The following is a 26,683-nucleotide window of genomic DNA, read 5'->3' as shown; positions in this document are numbered from 1 at the left end:
GGCAACGTATGTGTTATTTCGTGTGTATTATAGAGTTATTTTATCATTCTCATCTTTGATGATACTTTAATAAGATGTTCTTTAATTTCAATTATCGTTGGAGCCTGGAGATTACGTCTGTTGCTACCACAGAACTATATTAAGTTATTCTATAGGTATTTATAGGCCGAGCGTGTCACAGTTTGTACTGACATTGTTAAATAGGTACCTACCTGTGATGGGAAATATATCTCTGGCCATTGAGTGTTCATAATTTTTATGTTGTTGCAATTAAATATCACGTGACGAGGCATTTTTCTATGTTTTAGTTGACTTTCACCTACTTGACATAAATTGACGCGCGAAAGCTGCAGTTATGAGTAGGGACGCACTCCCTAGACGTTTTGACTTTTCGTTTACTTTATGTACTTAGCAATAGATGCGTTTTCTTGATTTGTGGTATATGAAATATGTGGTTGTTACAGCTTCACTCAATGGACATGAACACGGCGTCCTTCGACTGGCTTGTCGTCAGCAAATCAATAGAGGACTTGCACCATATTAATGGAATAATGAATGCGACTTCTGTACGATTCGACCAAAATATTGTAGCTTCCTTTCCAAATGCAAATTATAGGCCTAGATTTCGCTCCATACAAATTTGTGATAGCAATTTCGTATACAAATCGGCAATTAAAACAACTAATCAGAGACGTAACTTCTTATCCAGAAAACAATATTACTACACCAATTGCCGAAATGTACATCGCTACGATCAATATTGCAACAAGACAGAGTATGAAAGAAATTACTATCGAACATCTGAAAGGTTCAGAAATTTGACCCGAAACCAAACTTACAAGAAACATGGCAGCGTTTATCCGCTGTTTCAGTCAGGAGTTTTAAGTTACAATTTTTCTCGGACATTTGATATGGTAAACATAAGTAAATTCTTTGTCGCTAGAGAATTTAACAAGTGGGCCAGAGCGATTAATGTTAATCGTGGGATTGAAGGAATACATTTGATTCAGTACTTCAAAGTGCGGACTAATTCAACACTGTACGCTGTCTTTTTAGGTAAGTAATTTTTTTTCGAAGTGAAACTTCTAATGCGACTCCAACGGACAGACAACTCGAACTTTGAAAAACAATACATTACGAAGTTTCACTTCTTTCGCGCGGAGGGACTCCCTCCACGCACAATTTTTTTGATCCCGTTAAGGGTTTTCTTCTAAAAGTACACAGTTATTGCCTGAGTCCAGAAAACGGTCATGTTTGTTTCGGACGTTCAAAAAGATTACACTAACGTTAAATAGAAAAATATGAGAAAATAGTGCATAAATGAATGATCCATCGGAGGTCGAAGTCGCAACAATATTTTATAAATGCTATTTTGTTTTGTCTGTAATTTGATAACAAAGTTTTCAGAATAAAGATAATGGCATCACGATCGGTCTGGCCCGTCGGTAGGGTTGCCAGATCGAATGACCCCAATCTTCAGAATTTCAGAGCATTCGTCGGAAAATGTAACAAAGATTTTTCAACACGCTACCTGTTTCCGAGATTTAAAAATTTAAGTCTTTTCGTTACCTTTATTAGTTAATGTATACACTTTTTACACCTTGTTCAGGCGACTGGAACGGAGAGCACTCGATGTCCCTCGTAGACGCTCCACACCCCGTGGAGGCGCGGAACTTTCAGGGCGAGGAGCTGGTCGTCGGCCGGTGCAACTCGAGCGGCGACGGCGCGGCGGCCGCCGACGACGACGGACCCTCGGCACCGGCGTTGCTCGACGATGTCCTGCACTTCCTCACGTTCAGGATAAACGCTACGTAAGATTGTACTCATCATCCACCTTGCGTTATCCCAACATATGCCATGGTTCATGGGAGCCTAGGTTCCGCTTTGACAACTAATCCTAAGATTTGGAGTAGGCACTAGTTTTACGAAAGCGACTGCTATCTGACCTTCCTACCCACAGAGAACCTCCTATAGAGTGGCAGTCTTGTATATTTGGTTCGCGATACGAGTCACCAGTGTTTGGGGTGCGAGGAGCGGGCGGGGAATGTGTTAAGCGCGCTGTGATTGGCCGTTTCAAGGACGGCGGGCAGTCGCGCCAGATGAAAAGGGACAGAAGTATGACTGTCCCTCTACTGACGCGTAAGTGGCCAATGTAAGTTGACCTATGCCGGCTCTGAATAAATTATAAATATGACTTATTTGTGGAATGTAATGCCGTCTGTTTTTAAATTTGAGCTTCTTGTTACCTTTCCACACCATTTCACACTACAGGTGGACATCTTTAAGGCATCAAAATACCCTTTTCCAATTTTTTTGTGCGAAAAACACGCGCTGCTTTCGGGTCTGTTACTTGGTCGATACTGATCGGGCACGGCGAGCGCCCGCGCTTATATCAGTGCAAATACTAGGAAGGCTGGCCACCGCGAGTCGTCTTGTAATAGATGTCTATAGGGGTTGGTCTGTGTTCCTACCCGAAGGGTAACTAGGCCTTATTGGGATTAGTCCGGTTTCCTTACGATATATATTTTCCTTCACCGAAAAGCAACTGGTAAATACCAAATGACATTCGTATATAAGTTTCGAAGAACTCATTGGTACGAATCAGCACCCCGTTACATAACCTGCTCTATTTCAATGTTTGTTTCCCAGCAACTTACCAGATCGTCTAGCGGGCCTGCCTTGGCATCACTCAATCTTCTTTCTAACCAAAGCCATGAAGGATATCAGCAGATCAGCACCCCCCGATGAATAACGCCTGCCCTAACTCAATGTCAATGGTTCCCAGCAACAAACCAGATCGTCTTGCGGGCTACCTTGGTATCACTCAAGAATATTCCTACCAAAGCAGTCAACGGTTCTAGTGATGATGTGACGCGCGTGACGCTTTAGGACTTGCAAAAACTGTAATAATTTCGTGAACTCCCATATATCTCTCTCCCATTCCTCCATCTATCAGTATATAAAAACGTGATTTTCCACAGGTGTTCGACCAGATATTACAGCAAGCTAGGGTTTCGTAGCTACGAAGGGGCATGGACGGGCCTGCTCGGCGCGCTGACCGAGCGCTCAGTGGACATCGCTCTGGAGCCCGTCACGGTCCACGCTCCACGCTACCAAGACATGGACTTTATCTTCCCAATTGCTGAAACTATGTGAGTTTTTTGGGTAACTGAAAAATATGTTCTAATTCCGCCATTTACTCTCACTCAGCCATTTGAGGTTGGTGGAGCCGATAGGTTCTTGAGTGGAGACCGCGACTCGGCAAACGTTGTGCAGGACGCCCTGTGACAAGATAGAGTGACGTCATCCGCAAGTTGGCTGGTGCGGGCTGGATGAGATTAGCTGAAGATCGGGAGCAGTGGCGTGCATTAGGAGAGGCCTATGTCCAGCAGTGGACGAGAATAGGCTGATAATGACGATGATGATGAAGGTAGGTAGGTAGGTATTTTTAGAGCTACACAATACTCTGTCAGTGCTGTTATTCAAGCCCTTAATGAGTAGAACGATATTTATCCACCCATACCAAAGACATATGTAACTCCGTATAGACGGATAGTCTAAGGAAAAAACGTACCTCAAAGCCCTAGAGAAAAAGTTACGGTAGCCTAGATGGCGTTACACCTTTGGGGAACGCTCGGCTAGATGGCGCTAATATTAATATTTGTCTTTTAACACATATCAAGCTAACAACATGGGCCAAATTGTCAAAACTGAGGTTCAAAAGTTTTAAGCTTGTGTCGAGAGACATGAAGACCTGCAGAAGCTGGAACGAAAGCACGACACACAACCCACATAAAAGGACTCTGTTAACAATAACACGATTTGTATTCATGTCGATTTGTCGAAGCACGCTCAAGCATCACTTAAACACACACTCACACAGTCACATACAAAAAAAAAACACTTAACAGATGCACCTTATTTTAAAACATACATAACTAGGAATCACTACTCACTGCAGGTATGGGACGTTTATAACTCCGTGTGGCGTTATTATCCTATCATCAGGTTCGATAATTTTATTATATTTCAGCACTCGACAATTCTCTCAATTTTGAATGCCACACAATCTCCACGCCTGAAGAGTGTTGTCCTATACTAAACAAATATAATCTTAAACTTTTACAAGTTAATATATCAGGAGCAGGCAAAGGAACTTCGATAATTTTCTACTGATTCTTGCACGTTTTAATGTAAACTTCGATATCATTCTCTTCAGTGAATGTTGGATTAATGATAGCTCTACCATCAAGCAAATTGAAGGTTTTAGTATAGAACAGAAAAATATATAAATAAAGCAGGTGGGGTAATCGCCTATGTAAATAATAAATGGTCTCCCACCGTTTCTGAACCCGAGATAGCTGACGCGAATTGTTTATTGATACATATGACTCATAACATAAGCCTAATTTCTTTATTTAAAAATCCAAAGTAATTAAATGTAATTTTTAATATAGTTTCTTAATTGGATTAATGTTTGTTACTAGCCGCAAATATTTCTGTTAATCGTATATTCTCCTCCACGATACAGGCTACGCCTAGTGTGGAGGTCAGTCTAATGTACCACTGACTAAATTTGTATTGCCAAATAAACAATTTTGATTTGATTTTGATTTTGAGATGGCAGTCTATGCACTGTGATTACACATTTTACTTTGACAGCAACTCTCTATAATACGAGTACTAGATCCTCTTTGACCCATACTTAATTCAACCACTGTTGTTGAGTAAGTTGTTGCTGAAATTACTTATCACACTAAATTGTTGCACAAAACTACTTATTACCAAGAAATCCCGGTGGATTACAATTACAAGGAACGTGAAAATCTGATTTAAACACTTCGTAAGCAATATCGGGTAAAACCGCCAGTGAAAATATAATAATAAATACATAATGTAGATTTTTTTGAAAATATAGGTTGGTTTTGGACAGAAACTATAATTTTTTTATTTCATAGGTAGGTAATTAAAATTATAGGTAGGTATATATTATTATCTTCAAATAAAATTGAAAAATTGAATCTAAAATTATTCTAAAATTAAATTTATAATAAAAATTAAACTAATATTTGAGAAATGTTTTTATGAATTCAAAAAATGTTGAAATGTTCATTCACTCAGGTTTACCCTATTTATTAAAGTTAGGAACTAAATCCGCTTGTTAATTAGCGAGTTCTATCTCAAGAACTATTTAAGTTACTGGGAAAGCAAATTTGGTCAAAATGGCTTTTACTCGTATTCACGCTAAGCTTTCGGCAACTGTAGGAAGCAATGTACAAGTTGCAGAACATTCACAAACTTTGGGTAAATAACTGGAAATTTTCATTAGAAAATTCTCATACAGGTTGCCATGTCTTCAACATTATTTTTAAGATTAGCCGCTTTTACACAGACGCTCTGTCGCGCGTGATACAGCAATCGCGTGTGAAAGAATGCGCGTGTAAAGCCGACGGGAGGGGAAGGGATAACATAGGTAAATCGAGGGGATATAAATATCCTCTAAAATAAATCTCGAAGAAAGTCACTGAAAGCAAAATGTAACTAAACGTTTGCCTCATTATTCTATAAGTACATCAAATCCTGGAAGAGTAAAAGCTTAAAAAACCTTAGGGCCAATACTAATGACGGATTGTAACATTTGCAACCTACCGACCGCCGACGTTGTATAGTATGAATTTTCTGAGACAGTTTTTTGGCTTTTGCCCAACAAAAGCCTTTGTTTCTATTATTCACAGCTTCTAGCTCCCGTCTCCACGGCACGCGCTAAAGTCTCAGTGCAGTTAAAAAGCAATAAGGTTTATGAAACAGTTTGCAGTATGCAGGTAACTTTTTTTGAAGATGACAAAAAAAGTTATCTCCGAAAGGGCTTTTTACGGATTTGACCATTATTACTATTATGAAAGTTGCTTTTTAACTACACTGAGACTATGGCGCGTGCCGTGGAGACGGGAGCTAGCCGCCGTGAATAAAAGAAACAAAGGCTTTTGTTTAACAGATTACGGTAAAAGCCAAAAAAGCATCTCAGAAAATTCATGCTATACTGGACGTGCAGATCCTAAAAAAGGTGCGGTTTGATTGCTGTCAGCCTATATCTGCCCTTGTAGAGAAGCAAGCTCTGTAATGCATAGGGGCCATTTTTTTCAAAGTTGGCTACCCCACTTTTTTTGTAACATGGGTATTTTTAACGCGATGAATACTCAGAATCGCGAGCTCTTTCGATCCTGGTAGGAGAAAAAAAAATGTCCCAAGATTTCCTTATATTTCTTCAAACCTTCCATTCCGTTATCGCCATACAAAATGTATGAAAAAATGGTAACGGAATGGGAAAAAAACCTTGGGACACTTTTTTTCTCCTATTAGAATTGAAAGAGCTCGCGATTCTGAGTGGAAACCACATAAAATTATCCAAATCCAAAAAAAAAGTGGGGTGGACAATTTTGAAAAAAATGGCCCATGGACTTCTGTCTCGACAGGTGCAACATCTACATCCGGCATCAGGAAACCTCGACAGTGCGGGATATTTTCTTGGCGCCGTTCAGTGCGCGCCTACTCGCCTGTGTGCTGGCCGTGGCAGTGGCCGCTTCGGTCGTCGTCGTACTTATTAGCAGAGCTAGCCCTAATCCGAACGATCCTCGGCCTATGGAGTATACTGAGGCCTTTGTGTGGACTACAGGGATTCTTTGTCAACAAGGTGCTGTGTTTACTATTATAGTAGTTCAAACTAAAAAAAAATATTCGATATTTGGTTCGCCTTAGAAGTTATTCATTCAATTACAACAAATAAAAAGTAAATGTATGAAATTACTTTGCACTCTTGTGGATAAAATGCCACTTTCTCTTCCGTTTTTGAAGAATCAAGAGGGTCTTTACCAGTTGGTGTGGTGAAAAAAACGTTGTACAGTCGACTATAAAGAGATGTAGGTATACACTTTTTCACCTTATTGCATTGTAATAAGGTGAAAAACTGGATACATATCTTTGTAGTCGACTGTACCTATACACTATGTATTTTATATGCGAACAAAGCATACCTACTACTTTGTTGCATAGGAGGTGGCCATTATAGCAATACCACCCACAAATTTATAGGTTTTTGTCGGCTAGAACTCAATTATTACATATAAGGATTTCTATGAGTTGAGATTAAAACATCTAAATGCCGGAAATGTCTCAAACTCGCCATGGGAAGTTGAATGTAAGAACGTCGCTCGGTCGACCATGAAAGTTTTTTGTTTATTAAAGTCATCCCAGGCCCAGGTTCCTATTAAGGAGGCAAATAAAAATAAAATTTCGCAATTAAGCATAGAAATAGACAGAAGCGACTCGCGTGGCGAGTCAAAGAAGACGTAAAGGGCCCGGGATTTCTTATGGGCTACTATCGTTTTTATTAAACTTCGACCTACTGCTAACTTCATGGGAATGGCTTATTTTTTTAGAATATCCATTAGCCACTCATTTATAATCCCGGATACCACAAAATAAAAAATTAAGAATTAAAACTATGGGAGGGGTAAACCCTAGCAGCCGATGTTCGCTGTTGCCAGCTGATTGCGTCATTGTTCTATACATGGAAATCAGCGTATTGTCAATTTGCATTGCATGTGCCTGATGCCTATGTAAGATTGCACGTACCTAGTGTTCAGTCTCCAACTTGTTTCTGTAACTGAGATCCGAGATATAGTAGGCTACCTACATGGTACTACGTATTTAGTTACTAATGAGAACCAACAGCTTTATGATAGTACATATGTAATATGAAACATCGGAATCCTTATAGGATCACTTTGCTGTTGTCTGTTGAGCTTGGCATTTCTTTGTCTTTTTAGGGATTAAATTAAATTTCAGTATAATTGGTTTAGTTATTATACTATCTTTCGTAAAATGTGTAATGACAATAACTTCGTTTCTAGGCGGGTCATGGACGCCGCCGGCGCCGGCGGCCAGCGTACTACTGATTGTGTGTCTCCTCTTCGCCGTGGTGACGTATAACGCGTACGCAGCGTTCATCACGTCCGTGCTCTCCGTGCGCGTCGCCAGTGTCGACACCGTGGCCGCCGTACTACACTCGCCTAACTTTAAAATCGGATATATAAAGAATGGAGCGGACCAGGCGTATCTTATGGTAGGTATTTCAAACGGAAGAAACGTTACCAGAACCCTATAGACCAAACATACACCGACGTCGCCGACATCAGAACGATATCCGAAGGATATCATCAATATCATCATTCAGTCAGTGTTAGTTGCTAGGCTCCTGATCGTGTGTCTCCTCTTCGCAGTGGTGACATACGAGTATAAAGGTTTTCGCCGACTAAAACTCGCTCGCGCCGGCCAAAAATCTCTAGCTGATCAAATTGTGCTACGGACCCAAATATAGTAGTAGTAAGTAGTTTTGTTTCCTTTGATTTCGGTAATTCGCAAACAAGAAGCATGTATTGAATTATTGATTTGATTCTATTTAGAAAATAAAACGATGACCGTAGGCTCAAAGGGCGTAAGGGACAAAACACGATTTTTCAGGTGAGCCAAAAACTATTTATTTTTGAGAAAAAAAATCATAACTCTTTTATTTCTTCATGAATTTTGGTGCTTGTTTTTGATTTTTTCATATATCTTTGAGTTCTATTTTACTAAATAATAAGTATTACGCTAAGTGGATTAATAACAGAGATAGATGTACGTTACGCCAAAAAAAATTGAGATTTTGAAAAGATTTGTACGTTACGCCAAAAACAGCTATATTCAGTTCATGAATATTTAGGCGTATCGGACACAAATAGGTACTTGTTTTATGAGAACGATTTGGCGTAAGTCGTACACTATTCTTAACAATAATTTTGTAAAATCTGCGACAAATTTCATGCAAATTGCTATTTTACTGCGTATTTTTTTATTATTATGTATGTAATTAAGAGGGAATCATAAGTTTATTTTGGAATTAACCAAATTAAAACTTCGCAATTAAATTACACTGTGCGTTAAAATTGTCGTATATAGCACTGAGTACTATAGGGTGGATCCATCAATGTATAAAAATACTTTTTTCGAGGTTTTCGTAAACGATGGGTGCGATATTGATGCCTCTTGTGGAGGCCGTTCTTAGAAAAATATTGAAAAACTATCAATTATTGGTAAGTGCCTTCACAAAGCTATTTAAAGTAATGAAAAACACATTAAAAGTGTTTTGGAACTTACTTATTTAGTACTATATTGGTCATAACTCATAATGGTCATGTATTTAATTGTTTACTCTTTTTCTTAGTTTTTCACTATGTTCAACGGCAGTTTAATTCCTGTTACGTTACTATAAATATCGACGAGGGTACATAGCAAAACATACAAAGCAGAGTTATTACGTCGTTGGTTTTTTTTTTAGATAGCTTTGTGGAGGCACTTCCCATTATTTAAATTTTTTTTAAATATTTTTTACGTCATTTGCACCCTAGAGAGCACCAAACCCCCATCCCCATCCCCACCCATCGTTAAAAGATTTCTTAAATCTAGAAAAATGATCCGCCCTGTAACGTACATGAGATTAGGGAGTTACGCCAAAACGCACCAAAAGTTTTTTTTAGCTTGGTGGATACGACAAAATGCTCTCTCAAACTTGGTAGAAATGACGATTTTTTTTAGGGCGTATCGGAAATTTTTTCAAAGGTATCGAGACGTTGAATATACCATTCGATAGAGAAAAAAAATCTGAGTATAACTGCATTCATAACTCATTTTCGCCATTTTGTCCCTTACGCCCTTTGAGCCTACGGTCATCGAAAAGTTATTTTACGTTTTTGAACGAGTCCTCCAAATGCTGCTAACATTTATGGCACGGAAAATCAACAGTAAATGTAGTCCTGCCGACGGCCGATAGCTTATTCCAAATTGTTAACCCCCGAGTTCAAAGTGCTTTCAATTGACGTAGAGTGACATTACCGTAAAATATCCACTTTACTCCCCACAGAGTAATTGTGATCCATCAGCATTATAACTAAGTATATCACAACCTCATTTAAAAAGTATCAAAGAACTCTGCCATCTAGAAGTATGTAACTACAGATATATAAAACGTCTCATTATCTCAAAGAGGCATCTAAGGCTAGGCGTTTGTGGACTCACGGACGAAAATACAAGTGCAAGCTCTTTCAAAGGGGATTTGGAATGAAGATAATACGGAAATAAGACAAGTGGGTGTCCAATTTACAATTACGTCGGATTTCCCTCAAAACAGAAGGCCCTTTTGAAGTCCCACGGGCTCTTGAAACGAGTATGAATGATGAGGATCGTGAAAATTTGAAAATGTGGCACCAGGGGGCCGATTTTTGAGTCTCACGGCGTTCGAATTCAGAAAATTGTCACTGAAAATAATAGGCAATTCACCGTTTTCAACCGGTATTTTAGTGACAGTGAGACTCCAAAATCGGCCCCCTGGGGCCTTAGTAGTCAAAATGTGTCACTAAAAGCAAGTCTGGCCGTGTACAGAAGTGTTTGCCCGTTAAAATAAATTTGAGTCAAAGTATGCTGCAGAAGACCACTATATTAAATTGGCTTATAGTAGAGATGGGCCGAATATCGTCCCATTAATGCAAATACCGACTAAGTGACTTTTTGACGAAATCGAGTTTTTAGCGCCTATAGAATAAGGTTTTCAAGGGCTACAATATGTTAAAACCCATATATTGATACGAAGCTGCATTCAAAAGATAGCTTTCGCATAAAGTTACTTAATGGTCAATTTGTTGCATTATAAACTGCCAAAATGTGATATGAATATTTAATATAAACTTTTATGCTTTATCCGCCAAGTAGAAGCTTTTACATTACAGGCGAGAGACGTGACACTCTTGACACTTTCAAACAAACGCGATACACACAAGTACCTAAGTATATATATTATATATCCTACCAATGTTAGTAGGTATTGTTCCAATAAAGTGAATTTTTATAGAGGTAGTTTCGTTGCCTAAATCGAAAAATGGAACCCTTTAGTTTCATCATGTCCGTTCGTAGGTATATCCTGTCACAGCCATTGTACTCGAAAACTGGAAGATGGATTAAACGATAGATATTTATAAGAATATTATATATTATTGTTACAGTCGACAAAAGACTCCCAACTGAATGCGTTTTACATCCGGGGGTATTCGGACGCAGAGAATCTGGTGTCTTCGGCAGAGGAGGGGCTCGCGCGCGCTGCGCGGTTGGACTACGCGTTCTTCGCTGGACAACGCGCCGCACGGTCCACACTAAAGTTTGTATTCCGTCTTTGTAGAGGCCTCGGTCGGTCTAAGGCTGTTCAGATGACCGCGGTAACGCGCGGTCATATGTATGTATACAACACCATTGATTTTAATTTGTTAAGTTACTTAAGTATAATCTTTAACCGCGCGGCGGCAAAAACCGTCGGTCGCCGCGCGTTCATCTGAACTAAGGCTACGTTCACACGGCGACTATTCGATTCGATATTTTCTCGTGTGCGGTTTTACCGTATACGAGACGGCCGTTCGCACGGTGCTAGGTCCATTCGGATTTTTCCCGTATGCAACCTTCGCCAACGACGTCACAAACACAACGACAACTTATACGAGAAACCACTGTGTCCGTGTGAACGACTCAACGTAAACATAAGCGCCACTGAGCATAGCATTCGATGACGTCGTTGCGAGAGTCTCGTATTTCCGGTGGCAAGACCCTACGGTATACGGTAAAAAATATGTCTCGAATATGAGATTTTCTCGCATGGACGTCGTGTGATCGATTTACAGAGTTGCCATACACATTTTACTGTCACTACGATATTCGATAAAATCTCGTACACGGTATACTTACGGGAAAAATTGCCCCATGTGAACGTAGCCTTAGCCTATCTTGCCGCGACCGTCGACGGGCGATCTGTATAAATGTAAACTTGTAATGCAAGCCGTACATGCGGGATAGAAAAATACTTTTTCACTTCACTAGCTCGGAAAGGACTTTTTTATTCTTTAAAAACAGATAGCAAAATCGCATTTTATCCACAAGAGTGCAAAGAATATTTGAAATCCGAACGTGTCATTAGTTACTTTTTTAAATATAATTTCTTGTAAAGGCATGTCCCAGACAGGACAATTTCCTCCCTGTGCTTAAATTGTCTTAACAAATCATGTGATGCGAACGTAATAGTTATTTGTTATACAAGGGGGCAAAGTTGTATTTTAACATTTTTAACGCCGAGTGTGGAATTGAAAAACGAGTAAGTGAAAGGATTCTATAGTTGAACCACGAGCGAAGCGAGCGAAAATGCGTTTAATCACTGCTTCCAGTAGTTCCACAGGTGGTAAATCATCTTTATTAGTAGATTCACCTACTTTTATCAATTTTAAAGCAGTTAATTTGACTTTATTCAAGGTCAAATTACTTTACCCACTAGTGGATAAAATGCGTTTTTACCAGCTGGTATTAAAGGACAAAACACGTGTTTCCGAGCTAGTGAGGGGAAAAAATAATTTCATATCGGATTGTATCCGACTAAAAATATAAAATTCAAACAATTTCATAACATGATTTTACCATAAGACACTTGAAATCGTACAAGAAATTGTATTTTTGACTCTTCCATTGTACTTATTCAGAACGCACCTTAAGTAACATTGCAATCTCAAAACGCGTGAAACGGAACGCACCCAAATAGATTTTTCACCTCACTTGCTCAGAAAGGACTTTTTTATTCTTTAAAAACAGATAGCATAATCGCATTTTATCCACAAGAGTGCAAAGAATATTTGAAATCCGAACGTGTCATTAGTTACCTTTTTAAATATAATTTCTTGTAAAGGCATGTCCCAGACAGGACAATTTTCTCCCTGTGCTTAAATTGTCTTAACAAATCATGTGATGTGAACGTAAAAATAATTTCATATCGAATTGTCTCCGATTAAAAACATAAAATTCAAACAATTTTATAACATAATTTTACCATAAGACACTTGAAATCGTACAAGAAATTGTATTATTGACTTTTCCATTGTACTTATTCAGAACGCACCTTAAGTAACATTGCAATCTCAAAACGCGTGCAATGGAAAGCACCCAAATAGATTTTTCTTCTTGATTCTTAATTCAAAATTTTTGTGGGGTCGGTCGATCGTGGAAATTGTAATAAATGCAAATTGTCTTATTTCTGTGCAATTATGCTCCAGTTGTTTTTATTGCGTGTTTCCTCGCTTTAGTGAGGTGAAAAGTTATGTGTTACACACGGGATGCAAAGTTATTTTACCTCGTGTGTATTGCAACACTCTCTACGCTCAGGATTCTATTTTGAACTACTCGCTTCGCTCAGGATTCTATTTTCGAACCACTCGCTTCGCTCGTGGTTCAACCATAGAATCCATTCGCTAGCTCGTAGTTCAACCCTAGAATCCATTCGCTAGTTCGTGTCGCAATTCCACACTCGGTTAAAATACAACTTTGCTCCCTTGTATAACAAATAACTATTTCTTCTTGATTCTTAATTTGAAACTTTTGTGGTGTCGGTCGGTGCATCGTGGAAATTGTAATAAACGCAAATTGACTTATTTCTGTGCAGTTATGTTCCAGTGGTTTTTATTGCGTGTTTCCTCGCTTTAGTGAGGTGAAAAGTTATGTGTTACACACGGGATGCAAAGTTATTTTACCTCGTGTGTATTGCAACACTCTCTACGCTCAGGATTCTATTTTGAACTACTCGCTTCGCTCAGGATTCTATTTTCGAACCACTCGCTTCGCTCGTGGTTCAACTATAGAATCCATTCGCTACCTCGTAGTTCAACCCTAGAATCCATTCGCTAGTTCGTGTCGCAATTCCACACTCGGTTAAAATACAACTTTGCTCCCTTGTATAACAAATAACTATTTCTTCTTGATTCTTAATTTGAAACTTTTGTGGTGTCGGTCGGTGCTTCGTGGAAATTGTAATAAATGCAAATTGACTTATTTCTGTGCAGTTATGTTCCAGTTGTTTTTATTGCGTGTTTCCTCGCTTTAGTGAGGTGAAAAGTTATGTGTTACACACGGGATGCAAAGTTATTTTACCTCGTGTGTATTGCAACACTCTCTACGCTCAGGATTCTATTTTTGAACTACTCGCTTCGCTCAGGATTCTATTTTCGAACCACTCGCTTCGCTCGTGGTTCAACTATAGAATCCATTCGCTACCTCGTAGTTCAACCCTAGAATCCATTCGCTAGTTCGTGTTGCAATTCCACTCTCTGTTAAAATACAACTTTGCTCCCTTGTACGTATAACAAATAACTATAATTCCATTCACCTTTTGTTTCATATGAAGCTTTAAAAACATTATAGGACAATACGACCATATTATATCAGAATATAACAATAAACTAAAGGTCTTAAACATTTAATCGCATTATGCCAACGAAATATATCATGATATTGTTTTAAAATTCCACAGGATTATTTACGCTGGGTCTTATCCTCACATTCATACGTAATTCAACATACGTAATTACCTTCTCTCTCTGAAACCTGACCACAGAAGCCTATCGCGTTGTCATAGGTATAATCTAATACTCACCTAAATAACCTTAAGTGCTTATTTGCTAAGTAATAGGTAACAATTCCCATGGTCGTTCCTGTTTATCTCTTAATTTATTCTCAAAATAGTTTAAGGATTGTCCTCTTAAGAGATAACAATTGACTGATTTCGAATTGTTATAGCAAAAATAGTAATACGTACCGCTATGGGTATTTACTGGCGTTTTAAAATTTCGTTTTTTTTTAAATTATAATGGGCTTACTCTTGACCGCAGACTAGCCAAAGGCAAAGACGTGGCCTACAATGGAGTGAGCTCGCCCAGAAGATGCCTGTTCACCCTTGATTTGAAATTCGAAGGTCGGTCTACGAAGTTAACGCTACTTGAACGTGTACACGTTCAAGTTTCACACGCGTGTAAACTAGTTACTAACATCTCTTGATTGACAGTTCATCGCCAGGGACTTAATCTTATTCGGTAATACTTAATATTTCTTATTTTACCAAGAAAAAAAAATACACGTCAAAACAGAAGAAAACTATTCCCATTCCGTACCTATACCTTGTACTTTTGGCTCTTGAAAAAAGTGTAAACAAACCGGAGCTGTCAAATTTGAGGGTTGTTTATTAGGTAACGTTTGGTTACTGATTTTTTTTCTCTATTTAAAAATAAATTGAGTTCACTACTATTTTCCATTTCATTCCACTAACATGTAATTTCGTTTAATTTGACGAAACACAATACACCTTCATGAATACAAGCATATCGTCGTTACATTTAATTTATATTATTATTTTCTTCAGGGAATCATCAACCAAAAAGTACCCAATTTTGCAGAGGTTTAAAACTCATGGTTGCATTTTAATCTGGGATTAACACGATTTTTAATTCTATCTGACATTTTCCATTGCTTGCTATCATCATCATCATCTGTTCCAAATTTGATATTTGTGTTTTCGAGCTTCCGTTTCTCCGTATGAGATGATGATTGTTATATTTAGTAGATGGTAGTTTAGTTGATTCAGTAATATTTATAGGTACCACACTAAATTTTGATCAAAGACAGAGAAATAAAGCAATAGAAATAAAATTAAGATTATCTGTCCTTAAATTAATAACAAATATGAAAAAAAAAATGTCGTTCTATTCTATGTGTTTAATGGTGAAAACATATGTATATTTTTAAATAAAACGTTATTTTATTCTGGTGAGGACGATGACGGCGATGAGGATGAAGACGAAGATGATTCTGTCACATTTATTATTATTCTGTGGGTCAAATCGTCAATCTTGTCTAACTCTTTCATTTTCTTCTCTTCCTTGATGACATGTTCTTCGCATGGTGCCCGATTGATATTCCGAAATAAAATACGCCGATTTTCGGTACGCCGACAACGATTCGCCGACGTCTTTTTTGGCCGAATAACGATTGGAAAAGTCTCATTTCGCATAATATTTGTTCGTAAACGGAGTCGGTAAGCAGGAATTTGATACGCCGATTGACTTTTCGTCGAATAATCATTCAGTAATTGTAAAAATTGGCCGACAAAAAATTAGTCGAAACACAATAGGTCGAGTGATCATTTGGTTTTTTTTTTGGTGAGTTGGCTGAAACTTGCGTACAAACTGTCCTGCGGATTCAAAAATCTAGTTGTTAGATCGTTTATAAGAAACTCACATTTATTTCAACGTGTCAAAATGTCCTGATTTTAAGGATTAATTTTAGTTAATTATGTGTTGTTGCTATCAACTCACCAAATTTTTACTTTTAAAATTTTTAGTTCTCCCATTCGGAAATTAGCACTTTTCTGTTCAAGAACATAATGTTAATTGCCAGAATATGTAAATTATTACCGCAACGAAAAGAATTTCACATTATACATAGTTTAAGAAAAAAAAGTGTCTATTAAGTGCGTAATTTTTTTACAACAGCGATAATTCATTCATTCGAAAATATTTTAACAATTTGTAAAATGTGAAACGTTATTCGACTAAACGTGGCTTAAACGAAAATATTACTTTGTTAAATGAAAAATGTCCAATAATAGTTCGGATAATTTGCACAGAAGCGAACTGAACTGTATGCGAACCAAGATTCTACGTAACGTTATTCGACCAAAAGTGACAGCGATAGTTTGATTATTCGGCTAAATGGCATTCGGCGAATCGTTGTCGGCGAATCAATAATCGGCTAAAAAATTGTCGGAGAATCATTAGGTAGCCTCTTCGCATCTTCTCCAGTTTTCTGGTTTCACATTAGCAATGTGCGTTTGCCGACCCATTATAAACTTGTACTTACACTCGTCTTGTCTAATTGTACATGTGTATTTGGTAGAATTAAGCGAAAGTAGGTATATGTTTTTGGAATGGAACGGGTGGAGTGAGCGCATTTATTTTTAAATACGAAAATTTTAACAGGAACCAAACGTTACCTGATAAACAATTATTTGACGGTTTGTTCACAGTTTTTTAAATACCTAAAAATACAAGGAATCGCATTTTTACTCTCACCTTACTTACCATTTATGCGTTTATAATCATTAAAATTGGCTCGCCATGAATAAAAAGTACCAAGTTGCCACCTACAAATTTTGTTCTTCGATCTGGCCTTAAAAGGTTCACTACCCCTGGATCTGTCAAATTTGACGGCTCCGGTTTGTTTACACTTTTTTCAACAGCTAAAAGTACAAGGTATATAAATAACTATAGCAAAATCCTAAAAAAATATTGAAATATTCTGTGATATCGCAATTTGCTTCATATACATACATGTTTGTTGGTCATAACGTAAAATGCGAAACTCGTCATATACCGTGGACATAAAATGGAATATAAATATTTTATAGTCATCGATATGAAATCCGCCCTACTTGGACATTGAACCTCGCTGAAGTTAGGATTCCCGACATTTAATTTACAAACTGAGGCATGGATTTGACATTCTCGTGAACATAAGTACTTAATATGATTTAAACGAGCAAGCGGCTTGTTTCGGCTTTGCACGGGGATAAGTGGGTAAAGTGGGTAAATATGCTATGGCGAACTTATTAACCGCCGCACCCTCAAGGAAGGTGGTTCTCAATTCGTCTGTATGTTTTTTTTTATGTTTGTTCCACGATATCTCCGTCGTTACTGTAGGCCTAGCACATGATGGCCGCGGGAGTATGTCGCCGCGAGATAGATGACACGTCTTTGTCTAATTGTATTAATGACATAAGGACAGGTAGTCTATCTCGCGGCGACATACTCTCGCGGCCATCATGTGCTAGGCCTGCTGGACCGATCTTGAAAATAAAATTTTGGTTTTATTCATGGTTTTATCTTTTAAAATTAAGAAATCCCATACAAACTTTCAACCTCTTTTTCAACCCCTTCATCCCTTTTTTTCGAACTAAAAAGTAGCCTATGTTCTGTCTCAGGGTCTAAAGATTGTCTGTTCCAAATTTCATCAAAATTGGTTGCGTGGTTTAAACGGGAAAGCGTAACAAACAGACAGACATCTATCGCTATCGCTATCGCTATCGCTATCGCTATCGCTATCGCCATCGCTATCGCCATCGCCATCGCCATCGCCATCGCCATCGCCATCGCTATCGCCATCGCTATCGCCATCGCTATCGCCATCGCTATCGCCATCGCTATCGCCATCGCTATCGCCATCGCTATCGCCATCGCTATCGCCATCGCTATCGCTATCGCTATCGCCATCGCTATCGCCATCGCTATCGCCATCGCTATCGCCATCGCTATCGCCATCGCTATCGCCATCGCTATCGCTATCGCTATCGCTATCCCTATCCCTATCCCTATCCCTATCCCTATCCCTATCCCCCCTATCCCTATCCCTATCCCTATCCCTATCCCTATCCCTATCCCAATCCCAATCCCAATCCCTATCCCTATACCTATCCCTATCCCTATCCCTATCCGTTATCAAGATGTTCAATGATTTCTTATCAAGTGCTAAAATATAAAGTTTCATGGTTTTATCTTTTAAAATTAAGAAATCCCATACAAACTTTCAACCTCTTTTTCAACCCCTTCATCCCTTTTTTTCGAAATAAAAAGTAGCCTATGTTCTGTCTCAGGGTCTAAAGATTGTCTGTTCCAAATTTCATCAAAATCGGTTGCGTGGTTTAAGCGGGAAAGCGTAACAGACAGACAGACAGACAGAGTTACTTTCGCATTTATAATATTAGTATGGATAGTATGGATTATAAAAATGCATTTTATTTATGTTTTACAATTATTTCAGTGTGTTTTACATTTATTTTGTAAATTTCACGTAGAAAAATCTTTATAATTTGCAATCTGGCTGGAAATTGTGACGGCCATCTCTATTTGCGCTTGACCGCGTTGCCATAGCAACTGGCAGTACAACAGAAAATCTTCACAAAATATTTTGACGGATACGTAAAATGAGTTCAATTGTATGCTTCTTTGAACATTGAATTTAATTTATATGCAGTATTTTAGTGTTTGTTTGTGCTTATATGAAGAATCCGATAAAGATGAAGATAGACTACTGGTCGCAGTGGCGCCGATATTCATTGAAGGTTTTGCCCTATGATTATTTTCCTCTCAAATGTGATGAAAAATATTGTGTGTAACTCAGGAGGTAAGGATTTTGTAAACTCGTGTCTCTAACTCTCTCCAGCCTGCGGCTGTCGCGAGTGACACTCGTTGAAAAAATCCCCCTTACCTCCCTTTCATTGACCATTGACATTGGGACCATTCAATTTGGCAACCCTAAAACAGACAGGTCTTACTGACCGCTGATTGATGTTGTTGTCCTACAGGTCTTTGAGCCAAGCGCGCGGTCGTTGTGCCCTGCGCGAGCTAGCGGTACCATCCACGCGTGCTCATCTCGCGTTCCCGCTACCCCTCCGCTCGCCCTACGCGCGTCCGACGCTCGTCAGGTACTACCTATAGAAACATGGTCCTTTAGCAGACTTCATGAGCTAGCGGTACCATCCACGCGTGCTCATCTCGCGTTCCCGCTACCTCTCCGCTCGCCCTACGCTCGTCCGACGCTCGTCAGGTACTACCTATAGAAACATGGTCCTTTAGCAGACTTCATGAGCTAGCGGTGCCGTCCACGCGGGCCCACCTCGCGCCCCGCTGCCTCTCCGCTCGCCCTACGCGCGTCTGACGCTCGTCAGGTAGTACCTAGAGGAACATGGTACTTTAGCAGACTTCATGAGCAGCGGTGCCGTCCACGCGGGCCTACCTCGCGTCCCCGCTGCCTTTCCGCTCGCCCTACGCGCGTCCGACGCTCGTCAGGTACTACCTATAGAAACATGGTCCTTTAGCAGACTTCATGAGCTAGCGGTGCCGTCCACGCGGGCCCCCCTCGCGCCCCGCTGTCTCTCCGCTCGCCCTACGCGCGTCCGACGCTCGTCAGGTAGTACCTATAGGAACATGGTACTTTAGCAGACTTCATGAGCAGCGGTGCCGTCCACGCCGGCCCACCTCGCGTCCCCGCTGCCTTTCCGCTCGCCCTACGTGCGTCCGACGCTTGTCAGGTAGCACCTATAGGAACATGGTCCTTTAGCAGACTTCATGAGCTAGCGGTGCCATCCACGCGGGCCCACCTCGCGTCCCCGCTGCCTCTCCGCTCGCCCTACGCGCGTCCGACGCTCGTCAGATAGTCCTATGGTCATGAAGCGGAATATTCGAGAAATGTTGGTCGTGGAATGCTGGTCGCGGGCCCACCTTCTGTAGCCGCTGCATCTTCGCTTGCTCCACATATGTCCCACTCAAGGCATTTCTGCCCCTCAGGTAGCTAAACGCCTGCAAATTGCCATTTTTATCTGCTTCTACTATTAGAACAGACATATGAAACAGATGAAAAAAAGATCCATATTTTCTGGTAAGGCCTATTGTATGAAATGTGTTAAGGGGGGCTAGACAAACTGATAATAATTTGCAAGAAACGGAACGAAGGGAAGGGAAGGGAAAGGGGAAGGGGTTATTAATTGATCATTCTTTAAAATGAGTGCGAAAGAGAAAGTTTTTCGTGTCGTTTTTAAGAACGATTGTCATTTTGCCCAAACCCCAATTCGTTAAAGAACGCGTGTTGCTAAGTAACATGCAACAGTCAAGCAGGCTCATCTCACATTAAACCACGGGCAATCTATGTTTAAAAATAACTATAATAATTACTTGCATTATAAGCACTTAATTTACTCGTAATTGGTGGATTACCATTATCTTGCATAATTTTCTTTGTCATATTTTACCTTCGCATAACAACGCTTGGCAGAATCCTCTTTTCGCAGAATGACTTTTTGCATAAATTTCTTGGCATACTGTCATTTTGCAGAATTATTTAAAGCAGAGTAATACAATGGCATAATGGTAAATAGTATAATAGTCGTATAATCGATTAATTGTTTTGTCGAAAATTGTGTCGCATTCTATTGACTAGGCATTCTGCAATTTCGCACAATTGTCTTATGTTTCATTTATTATTTACATTAAAAAGGAGTTTCTGGTTTACTCACTGTCAACCTAACACGCTCCTCCTCGCTTCGCTCGTCGTCGCACCTAAACCGACTCTGTGACATATAACATTTCTGTGTCGTGTGAGTATTTTGTCTGGATAGGGATTCTAACCCAATCTACATTTCTGGCAACATGTCAAAATAAATTCGGCGGATCGTCTATTCGGTGCAAAACAAATTACAGTCAGCAACATGAGTAGGTATTATGCGACATAAAACGCTGCAAAATACTAATTCGGTGAAATGTAATGTATACTATATACAATTCTTCTATATTAAAATCGACAATATTAGTATTCTGCTATCCAGAATTCTGCCAAATGAATGATATGCGATATGACAGTTATGCTATTTGTACAATTATGCAAAAGTATCATTCGGGTAAAAATGTTTCTGCGAAAGCTGCTATGCCAAATGTATTTCGGACAATCGATATTCTGCAAGATAAAGGGAACCCGTAATTGGTATCTAAATATTTTAGTGTACCTATCTTTGCTAAGCTAAGCTTTGCTTTGTAAACTGTGAATCGGAGTACTAAACTATCGGAATTAATAATTCTCGGAATCCCAGAACCAATATCAGTCACATATAGTTCATAGTTCATACAGATCATACATTGAACAAGACCACACTAAAACGCAGCAATTGCTCGGGCTATTATATAAACTACAAATAAAAAAGTAAAACCAACGTTTGGCATATTATTCAACACGTTGTTAAGAATGTGTTTTGATTTCGTTACTTTGAAATAGTCTGGGGACGACAGACATGTGTATTTCACCCTCATTGTGATTCCATTTGTTTTTCAAACTCGAAGCATGTTTTTTTAGAATCTACAACTACATCTCTTTTAAGTATAATCACTCTCTAGTTCTGTTAGGCTCAGATTGGAAGATCGTCACTACTTTTAAAAAAACTTGTATCTTCGTCTGTCAATGAAAAGAAAATTGTAGTAAGTATGTATAGAATGCATATAGACTTACTGCGTTTTAATTTTGAGGAACAGCGTGAGATACGAGATTTTTTAAAAGTAGTGACGAGATGTCGAATGCTAATTGATCTACTTTTAGCTAGTATTTGAGTAATCTCAAACATACAATGAAATAAAAAAAAAATGCTCTAAAAGGACAATATTTTATAAAAAAAAACGTTACTTTGCAGGCCTAGGCCTAAAAAATAATATGAAATCCCTTTACAGTCCTCTCGAGTTGTTGCGCCCAAAAAGCGATACTTCCCAGCTCATTTTAAGGAACGTAAAGACAATATTTCATTGCATGTTTGAGAAAATGTATTTTACTTCTTGTGTGTTAAAAAACTCGCAAGTTCAGGATTCTATTCTCGAACCACTCTCGCTTCGCTCGTGGTTCAACTATAGAATCCTTTCACTTGCTCGTTTTTTAATTCCACACTCGGCGTTAAAATACAACTTTGTTGTGTTTGTTTGTTAAAATTTAACAGCATCGTTCGTATTTTTGTTAATATAATTCCGTGATGAATTAGTTTGCTGTTGCTGCGGAGCGGCGGTGCGATGGCGCGGCTGCAGGCGGCGCTGGTGCCGGGCATGCCGCGCTGTGAGCCGCCACCCGGCTTCGCATCCGCGCGGGCTGCTGACGTGCGATCCGCGCTCATACTCCTCGTCATTGGACTCGTTACTGCACTTTTACTAGGTAATCCAGTTGCCCTGCTGTAGAGACTCTTCAGCACAAACAATGCTGTGATCTAGTTTGCTGTTACTGCGGAGTGATGGCGCTGCTGCAGGCGGCCCTGGTGCCGCGCATGCCGCGCAGCGAGCCGCCGCCCGGCTTCGCATCCGCGCGGGCTGCTGACGTGCGATCCGCGCTCATACTCCTCGTCATTGGACTCGTTACTGTACTTTTACTAGGTAAACCAGTTGCCCTGCTGTAGAGACTCTTCAGCGTAAACAATGCTGTGATCTAGTTTGCTGTTGCTGCGGAGTGATGGCGCTGCTGCAGGCGGCGCTGGTACCGTAAACCAGTAACTTCGCTGTAGACGCTCTTCAATATTATTGCTGATGCAGCGATTGTTAATATAAAAAATGTTAAAATTGTAAGTCTATTACTATTTATTGATATATGTTTTACCCTTTTATCAAATATCCATTCAAGTGGCATAGCAGCATCATTAAGACATTATTAAATAGGAGTTATTGTATTAAAGCCGTGATCGTATTATGTCGTGCAACTCGTGCATTACTATATAATGATACTAGGTTAAAAATTAAAAAAATACCTCTGAAGTATCCTTTACAGACGTTAGGTACATACATACGAAATAAACCTTAATATATTTCTCAGTAGCAGATATCAAAGCAAAACTACTTTCCGTTCTAGGAAACAGAAAGTGTTCGAATATCTAAGAAACTTGTCTGGAGTTTTATCGCAATATAAATATTTTCATTCTTCAAAACATCAAATGGCTGCCCTTTTTTATTTGGAATTGTATAATTATTCTGAGACTCAATCAAACAGATGTAACTTTATTTTATATTTTTGTAATTCCCAGTATTTATTTTCTATCTTAGGCTAGGCTGTTTATAATATGGATATAAAAGTAAAATACAAAAACACATACAAAACAATATAAAAAAACATATAAACACATTATAAAAAACCTAACCTAGGGTGCCGCCGTTTGTAATAATTATTAGTTTGTAACTTTAATAAAATGTATAGGTACTTTAAAAAATCTATACCAGTAAGTACTAAAATGTATGTAACATTGACTACAATTTTCTTTTCATTGACAGACGAAGATACAAGTTTTTTTAAAAGTAGTGACGATTTACTATTTGCACAATTTTGTTTCAGGCATGGGTGAATACTTTTGGAAAAATCGCAAAAAGTTCCAAAAACTTACGGCTCGAAACTTCGCGAAAATACTAAACCGAATCAGATTTGATTAGCTTGGTAAATAAAAAATATTTGTAGTAAATACAGTGAGTAATACCAAAGACATATAAAACTCCGTATAGACAGCTACAGCACAGAATAAATATTAGTACAAGTACAGAAACCCCACTCCAAAAACCCGTTTAAAGAAATAACGACTCATGCTACTATACTATTAAGTTCAAATTCCGACTGCGCAACGCTAAATGCCTACAATTTTATCAAAGTAGAAGTGCGCTCTCTTTCTATCGCGTAACTCGTACCTTTTCTGACAATATATGGCCCTCTGCCAGTAGGGTTTGCAAAAACCGGTTAACTTTAAAAACCGGTTAATAACCGAACCTATACCTTCAAAACCGGTTAACCGGTTTTTAACCGGTTTTGCGGATTTTTAGTAAATTACCGTACTACGCAATAATATTACCATTACCTTCAAGAATTCTGTTGTTTATGATATATTACGATGCAGATGAAGATCATTTTTATCCAGTTTTTGGAAATTTTGTAAAATGCAGAAGTTGCCATAAAGGACTTGAGTGCCCATAGCGTATATGGCGCTTAAAACTGTCGTGACTTTACTGTGATAATCACTTTTAAGAACTAAATATTTGTCAGTTGTGCGTTTTCTAAGCATGTCGCGGAGGTCTACAGCTCCCAGAGACGCAGAGACACTAGTAATACAAGGAATTAACGTAAGAAAACCAAGATCTACATTTTCCCTTTATTTTAAAAATATAATTTGAAATATGTGTCGCTTAACTTCAAAACTGGGTAAATCCATTCTGTTATAAGGTTAATTATCTTTCAGATCATATTATATTTTTTATATATTCAACCTTAAAGCAGATTGGATTTACCCAGGTTTGAAGTTAAGCGACACATATACAGTAGAGTCCGGATATAACGACGCCCAAGGGACCGCTGATATTACGTCGTACTAACTGGACGTCGTACAAAACGAATTTCATTTCGGTTTAAAGATATGTCATTTTTTAGTATGCGTGCTTGCTCATCAGCATCACCGACAAATTACTGTCGTATTTCGTAATAATAAATAGTCGCATTCCTTGAACCTCGATTTACGTAATTAATATGACAATCGATTTTTTTATTAAGTAAAACTAGTTTATACGCAATCGAAAAATAAAAAGTGGATTCTATTTAGCTTATAAGATTAGACCCGAGGCGAACCAATTGTTAAAATTATTAAAACCAATGCTCCAAAAAGTCACATGGCCACAATCTCATCTTGCTACTTGTAGGCAAAACAAGGGGCCGTGCTTGGGGTGGAAATAGCTTTGTTTCCTCAATTTACTAGTAAAAACGTTGTCGTCGTTGTAACCGGACTTGACGGACGGATTTTGCGTAAAATTACGTCGTAAAACGCGGTTGGTTGTTAAAACCGGAGTCGTAATAAACGGATGTACTTTCATAATATCACAATATCTGGGCGACCGAGCTTCGCTCGGTTCTATTTTAATATATCACGTCTTTAGATAAAAAAAAAACTCTTATAAATACAAAAACAAACAAAAAAGACAAAAACTTAATTTCTGGCCGGGATTCGAAACCCTGACACCTACGATCTATCTGCGTACATTAGACCGACCTCGTACGACTGAGTTAAGTGAATCGATGCGCGCGCGGCGAAATTAACGACCATATTTTACGTTTACTAACGCAAAAGAAAAACTCATGAAAACTCGAAAATTCGCGTTTTCCGGGATCTAAGGCTACGCTAGATCGATTTTTCACCCCCGAAAACCCCCACATAACAAATTACAGCGAAATCGTTAGAGCGGTTTCCGAGATCGTCGGTATAAATAAATAAATAAATAAATAAATAAATAAATATTAATAGGACATTCTTACACAGATTGGCTGATATAAATAAATATACAAGAATTGCTCGTTTAAAAGTATAAGATGTTTATCACATATGAAAACCAAACAAATACCTGTGCTTCCGTTATTCGGTTATTGTAAGCGGTTGGACGTTAGGTATATGCGGAGTCGTAATACTAACCGGACTATACTGTATAAAATGTATATTTGAGTGGACTCGGGACTGTTGTTTAATCTTCACGTTTAGTTAGATTATAAAATCATGATTATACTATGACTTCTTTAAGAAATTCAGTGCAGGTGCGTAATGTTATCAATGAAAAGTAATAAATAAATCATTATTGTTACAAAACATTGAAGAATTACGTACTTTTGACCCTTTTTTATGCCTAAATTTGGTCATTTTGGGAAATAAATATAGTTTCGGTTATTAACCGGTTACAGACTTTGAAAACCGGTTTTTAAAAGAGGCTAAAAAGTCTCGGTTAACCGGTTTTTCGGTTAACCGGTTAACCGGTTTGCATACCCTATCTGCCAGTCACGCCGGCGGAACGGCTAGCGCGTAGGTACTCGCCGCGCAACCTTGAGCGAGTGACGGGGGCCTGGCTACAGTCTAAGAAAAAAACGTACCTCAGAACCATATAGGAAAAGGTACGGTGGCCTAGATGGCGTGACACCTTTGGGGGACGCTCGGCTAGACGGCGCTAATATTAACATTTGACATTTTAACACATATCAAAGAGGATCGAGTATTAGGCACGCCACAGACAGTCTGAAAAATTCATAACCTGAAAAAGGATTTTTATACAATCTGTCTAAAAAATTACTTTCTACACATTCTGAATGTAGATTATCGCTTAAAGTCCATGTAATTAACACAAAAACGATATTTTTATTGAAATTTCATGCTTAATTATCG

The 26,683-nt window shown here is 38.8% G+C and overlaps 1 protein-coding gene across 1 annotated transcript; it reads left to right on the top strand.

Annotated features, from left to right (window-relative positions):
• Positions 1-738: 738 nt before the first annotated feature.
• Positions 739-23,933, top strand: LOC125225113 (probable glutamate receptor). The gene is made up of 9 exons (XM_048128674.1): positions 739-775; positions 1,610-1,811; positions 2,982-3,152; positions 6,474-6,691; positions 7,911-8,122; positions 11,094-11,245; positions 19,304-19,423; positions 22,511-22,677; positions 23,839-23,933. The coding sequence occupies exons 1-9, from the start codon at positions 739-741 to the stop codon at positions 23,931-23,933; spliced, it is 1,374 nt and encodes a 457-aa protein (XP_047984631.1).
• Positions 23,934-26,683: the final 2,750 nt, after the last annotated feature.

The sequence above is a fragment of the Leguminivora glycinivorella genome, chromosome 1, assembly GCF_023078275.1.
Source record: "Leguminivora glycinivorella isolate SPB_JAAS2020 chromosome 1, LegGlyc_1.1, whole genome shotgun sequence".
Classification (NCBI taxonomy): domain Eukaryota; kingdom Metazoa; phylum Arthropoda; class Insecta; order Lepidoptera; family Tortricidae; genus Leguminivora; species Leguminivora glycinivorella.
Note: the sequence above shows the minus strand (reverse complement) of the source record. Positions and strands in the feature narration are given on the sequence as shown.

What these genes read in the sequence shown, in the direction of transcription:
- LOC125225113 (XM_048128674.1), top strand. Translation starts at nt 739, where the DNA reads ATGTACATCGCTACGATCAATATTGCAACAAGACAGA. An exon ending in CAATATTGCAACAAGACAGA is followed by an intron (nt 776 to 1,609) that starts GTATGAAAGAAA and finishes CACCTTGTTCAG; the next exon opens with GCGACTGGAACGGAGAGCAC. An exon ending in CGGACCAGGCGTATCTTATG is followed by an intron (nt 8,123 to 11,093) that starts GTAGGTATTTCA and finishes TTATTGTTACAG; the next exon opens with TCGACAAAAGACTCCCAACT.